Source organism: Apteryx rowi, unplaced genomic scaffold, assembly GCF_003343035.1.
Source record: "Apteryx rowi isolate R43461 unplaced genomic scaffold, aptRow1 scaffold_2, whole genome shotgun sequence".
In the NCBI taxonomy this organism is placed as follows: Eukaryota; Metazoa; Chordata; class Aves; order Apterygiformes; family Apterygidae; genus Apteryx; species Apteryx rowi.
In genome coordinates, this window is record NW_020448307.1 from 11,057,648 (window position 1) to 11,063,393 (window position 5,746).

Sequence of the window (5,746 nt, forward strand, 5' to 3'; positions counted from 1 at the left end):
TTCAGAAGAGAGCTGAAACATAGCAGAAAGCAAATTGTAGAGTGCTATGCATGACACCCACCATCCTTCTTCATTTCTTATGCAGAGCCATTGTAGAAAGAAATGTTAGCAGCTCCCCATACATTGGAAAGGGTCATCCATGTGCCTTCYGCGAATCAGCCATCTTGCTACTAAAAATGAGACTGAAACCCTTTTTTCTTCCTTCATTAGCTGACGTTTTATCTCCTATGTCTTGGCCACTACACACAGACTGGGAAAATGACTCAAGAAGATCACAGAGATCGTGCAAAAAACAGGTGCCTGGTTGCCCGCTGTCTCCTATTTTTCGAAGTCAAAGTATTTTACAGTTTTGCTGCATAGTTCACAGTACCAGGCAGTAGAGCATCAAGTTCAGCTTTTGTTACAAGAATGTGTAATCAGTCTGGAAAGTCCAATAAAACCAAAGGTGCATTAGTACCTCCTGATGGGTTTTCTCATGCTGGAGGCGGTGCTTTTTATCCTTTTCTGTCTTTCAGGGTATGATGTCACAAGATGGTTTGAGACAAACTAATAGCTTGCTGCCACAGAGAGGAGAGCCATTCCTGTCATCATCTCCCCTACCTTTGCCCTTACTTCTGCCCATGTGCTCTCATCACTTAAAAGCCAACACTGATGTTCACTGGATTGCACAGTGAGTTGACTCTGCACTAGAAGAGTGGAAAGCCTAATCCAGAAAAATTATAGTCATGTTTTCTGTGGAGTCTGAATAAATGCCAGAGCTGGCACAAAGTGGTGAGAAGAAAGACTTGCATAGCCAGAAGTGGGGGGCTGAAGGAGAAGCGAGGGAGGAAAGGAGAGTGGGGGCAGGAGGAAAGAGTGGGGGAGGAAGGTGAGGGAATGAGACCTCCCCTTTCAAAAGCAGCAAACTGTTTATTAGCTCAGTTGTAGCTAATACACAAGGGCCCCACACAAGGGTGTGTGGAACCACACCCTTGCTCTGTATCTGAAAACCAGGTTCTCAGTTCCATCTTTATGTGCATTGGTAAGATCTGTATCCCCACCCTGGACTACTTTCCCTTCTTGAAAATGATTATTTGTATGTATTGAGATACAGTTTAGAAACCTCCACCATGTAGAAAAAGTTATAAGCCATCTAGGATGCCCCTGGGTGACTGCACAAAGATTTTCTTCTCCAAGCTGTTTAGATTCCAAACAGAAAATATCACCAGCTAGTGAAAGAAGTGAAGTAGTACTAGTATTCTGATTGAATATAAATGAAGACTAAAGGTCTCTTAAATCTTCCTGCTGACCCCGACGCACCTTGTGGTTTAGTCTGGAGAGTTTGAATGATTGGGCCATGTCATACAGCAAGTCTGTGGCAGGGGAGACTACCAGAGTCCCAGTTCAAYGCCTAAGCTGAAGCACTCCTTCAATCTGTGGAGACCCTGGGTTCCATAACTGTGGTATAAAATTGGGAAGTGGTGACAACTTTTTAATCCTCTTCATTAACCTGTTTATTTCTAAAATCTTGATTGTCAAAAAAATTAAAGCATACAGTATTTATCCTGAGATCATGTCAGAGGGATGGCTACCCTAGATACAGTGGTGGTGGGGAAATGCTGAAAATAAAAAACAGCATGGCCAAACCACCTTATCCTGTCCTGTTTCTTCTGCGTTTTGGTGCCCACATGGCTTCCCGTTAAGATATTTATGTGCAAAGAATAAGAGCTTTCTGTAGGCAATCTCCTAAGACTGAACAATCCATTCAGTGCTTATACTATTCAGTGCCTGTGACATTTCAGAGTCATTATGGATGTGTTTCTGAAAAGAACACTAGATTAATTCACATCTTCAGGCACCACAAAATCCTCAATGTAAGGACCTTTGTCTCACTTTTTAAGTAGAACTATTGGTATCAAGGCAGAGAATGTGAAAATATCGCTTATGTTGGCATCAATCTGGCAGTCTAAAGACTCTAAGAATAGAGATTGTGCCCAAATCAATTTACCACCAGTTTTCCCTAAATCAAAGTTGTAAGACATTGCCAAATGGCAAGGATATCCTCCTTTGGACAACACGCATAAATTGTGGTCTAGTTACTTAATGAAAAGAAATCCTTTAGCCTATGCTTGAAAATATAATATAGGCTATATATATATACATACACGTATATATGGATAAATACAAAACTATAATTACATTGATGACACCAGTCTGCGTGAATAAAGAAAAAAGAGTTAGAAGGACAAACCTTTAACTAAGTAATGACCAGATAAGAACCTAAGCAACATAATACAACAACACCATGACAACATATAGCAAGCCATCAGCAATTTAAAAGGTGCAAGTACAGCACCACCAAAGAATAAGGCCATCAAACTTCATAATGACGGAGACATCTTCAGTAAGTTTACTGAATGCCATCCTTCCTTACTGTGTGAATGTTGTTTTATTGTGCTTGTCACTCAATCATCTGAGAACAAAGGTCAGCCCAATTTCCTCGTCAAAATATACTCCGCTTACAAATGAAAACAGGTCAGTTTATTTTGCAGGTGGAGTTGCACTCATTGTCAGTCCTGCCTCAAATATAAAGGGCTGTGTGATTTGGAATACTTAAACAGTGAGCAAAACGTGAGCTGTAAATGTTTTTCAGCTTTTCTAGTCAAATAAACTCAACTATTCTGGAGTTTTGTGCAGTGGTTTATAAATAACTGTAAATAATTAACAGTAATTATCATTCAATCTAAACAATTTTTTTTTTTTTGCAAAACGATGGTCTCACAAAGCGAATCTCTAAATGCTAACGCACAGGGTTCCTGTCAGACAAAGCTCATTGCTGCCATCTGCTGAGGAAGAGACAACATAGGACATAAACAGCTTAAGTGTCAAAAATCCTCCCGTGTGGCCATTTCGGGCAGAGATTCCCGCTGAAGCGACGCCTGCAAGCCCAGCTACCCGTGATCTGCAATGTGGAATAAAAATCCACATTGCTTTCTTCAACTCTGCCTAAAACAAAAACGAACCGTAAGAAAGACAGCACAGCCCAAGTGTTCATTAGAGTTTAGTGCACCCAGCTACAGGAGTGATGCAGATAAAAGCATTTTGCTAGATGACACTTCGATTTCACGACCAGGGATAAAGTCCAAGCACCCCGCGCGTGGAAGCGTTGAGCAGTACGTGATCGTTGCATAACTCAGCGGTTAATCATTTTTGCGGGTTCCTATGTAAGGCTGTTTCTCAAAAGCAGTGGGTGTTTCCCAGCAGCAGGGGAACGAGGATCACCACCGAGCGCCCGTCTCCCAACACCATTTCCCCGCCGCGGGGCCGCCTCCAGAGCGGGCTCTGAGGCCCACAGCGGCCAGGCCAGGCCGCGCTCGCCTCGGGGCAGGGCCTCACCGCCTCGGCCCCTGGTGAGGGAGCCCCGCAGCGGGGGCAGCAGAGGCGGCGGGGACGTGGGCTGCGCCCGGACCTGTGCACGGCGCTGTCCGGGCAGGGCAGCGCCCAGACGGGCCCTGAGCGTGCAGYGAGCGTGAAGCTCCGCCATGACGCGCTGCGCCCTCAGCCACCGGCCGCCCCTTCCCGGCAACGCAGCCGTTGGCACCGCCTCCCGAGGAAACCAGCGCGCTGAGTGGGGCAAGCCTCTGACCGGCGTGTGGGTTGACCAATAAGAGCGCGACTCAGCGAGGGGCGAGCCAACCGAGGAAAGGGGCGGGAGCGGCTCGCCGGAAGCGGGTGCCAGCGGCGGCGCTGAGGGGAGCGGCGGGGTGCGGAGGTGGTGAGGTGAGCGCGGGCGTTTCTCCTGGGCCTTGCCTGGCYGTAGCGCGGTGCGCCTCCCCCCGCTCCCCTCGTCTCAGTGGCGGCCCGGCGCCTCCCCGCCTCCCCCGGGCCTCCCTCTGGCCTCCCTGCGGCCTCCCTGCCCCCGCGCGGCGCGGCCGGCCCCAGGCAGGAGCTCGGCTCCGCCGGGGACTCGTTGGCGCGGCCCCCCGGGTGTCTCCGGCCTCAGCGGGGGGGGGGAAAGGGAAGGGAAGGGGCCGCCGCTGCCCCCAGGGTGGCTCTGGGCCCCGGCTGGTGTCGCGGATCGAGAGGCTGATCGCGTCGGGAGCGTGCCGTGGGGGCAAGCTAACGGGTGGTGTGTGGATGCTGCCGAGCCTTCAGCCTCCGAGGGGCTCTGGCTCCGGTGCGCCTCTCACAGCCGTCTCTTTCACGGTGTTTTTGTTGTCTGTCTGTATTGCGCGGGTGTCACGCAGATTGTTAAATGTGTGTTTCTTGGGGGCGTTCCCTAGGTGTTTTCGTCTGGAAAAATGGGTGAACCTCAGCAAGTGAGTGCTCTTCCTCCACCACCAATGCAATATATAAAAGAATATACAGATGAAAATATCCGTAAAGGTCTGGCCCCAAAGCCACCTCCGCCTGTGAAAGACAGTTACATGATGTTTGGCAATCAGTTTCAGTGTGATGACCTAATTATCCGACCCTTGGAAAGCCAAGGTATTGAGCGATTGCATCCTATGCAGTTTGATCACAAGAAGGAGTTAAGGAAGCTTAATATGTCTATCCTGGTCAACTTCTTGGACCTCTTGGATATCTTGATAAGGAGTCCAGGGAGCATAAAGCGAGAAGAGAAACTGGAAGACTTAAAACTGCTTTTTGTTCACGTCCATCATCTTATAAATGAGTATCGCCCTCACCAAGCGAGGGAGACACTGAGGGTCATGATGGAGGTGCAGAAACGTCAGCGTTTGGAAACAGCAGAGCGATTTCAGAAGCATTTAGAGCGAGTTGTAGAGATGATTCAGAACTGCCTGGCCTCCTTGCCCGATGATCTACCTCACTCAGAGGGAGGGTTGGGAGTGAAAGCAGAACCCATGGATACTGATGATGGCAACAGCTGTATTGGACAGAGTGAAAAACAGAGGGAACGTTCTGGTTGCAAGAGAGATCAGGTTTTAGACAAAGATGCAGCTATGTGTAGCATTATTGATGAAATGACATGAAGAAAACACTTTTTATTAGCTCACCATAGCAAGGGGCAGAACAGATTCTAAGGGTATATGTTATGGTTTAATTTGCTGTTGTACAAGCAAACAAAGCATTTATTTTACACATGATGAGAAGGGTTGTGAATGACTAGGCAGATGGAAATGTGTAATATTTTATGTAATCTGTGTGTTTATTCGTAAGAACAAAAATGTGTACTTCTTAAATGCATCATGTGAAGTAGAAGCAACTGATTAAAGTTAACCTTTTTTTTGGTGTACTTTCATCCAGTTTGTCATTTGCTGCTTTTTTGGGTATKTTCCATTTGTTACTTTCTATGCAGYGTGGAAGCAAGTAAGGGATCTGACAGAGGAATTGAAGTTGATGGTTTTTCCATTTCAAATGAGCTTTAGTTGCTTACACTTTCAGTGGGTCTTTTCTGAAATACATGTTTCAATACTAAAAGTAAAATTAGTCAAGTCTGCAAAATCCATTTCTCTAACTTTATAAAAATATAACTGTACAAAAAGAACCTAAAATTACTTTTATTTAATTATTTATTGTGCCACARTCTCAGAGAGAGAGAGAGACTGAGAAAGACTGAGATTGTCAGGAATTTTGGGAATGAAATGAGTTGAAATTAATTGGATTTTAATTTTCTTAGATGTAAATCATAACTGACCRTGAGATTACAAAAATGCCTATATACCTCTCCTTTTGTAGTTTAGAATGAAGAAGTGGCCTCTTTAGCCTGCCCCTCCTTTCAGGGAAATCTTAATTCTGTCTTTTT

At 46.2% G+C, this 5,746-nt stretch overlaps 1 protein-coding gene across 1 annotated transcript; it reads left to right on the forward strand.

Moving 5' to 3' along the window:
• The first annotated feature begins 3,683 nt into the window (after positions 1–3,683).
• Positions 3,684–5,242, forward strand: MED7 (mediator complex subunit 7). The gene is made up of 2 exons (XM_026063497.1): positions 3,684–3,759; positions 4,263–5,242. Exon 2 carries the CDS (start codon positions 4,281–4,283, stop codon positions 4,971–4,973), a length of 693 nt encoding a protein of 230 aa, XP_025919282.1. The 5' UTR covers positions 3,684–3,759; positions 4,263–4,280; the 3' UTR covers positions 4,974–5,242.
• The last annotated feature ends 504 nt before the right edge of the window (positions 5,243–5,746 follow it).

Excerpts from the sequence above, each read along its gene's own strand:
- MED7 (XM_026063497.1), top strand. The coding sequence starts at position 4,281 with ATGGGTGAACCTCAGCAAGTGAGTGCTCTTCCTCCACCACCAATGCAA.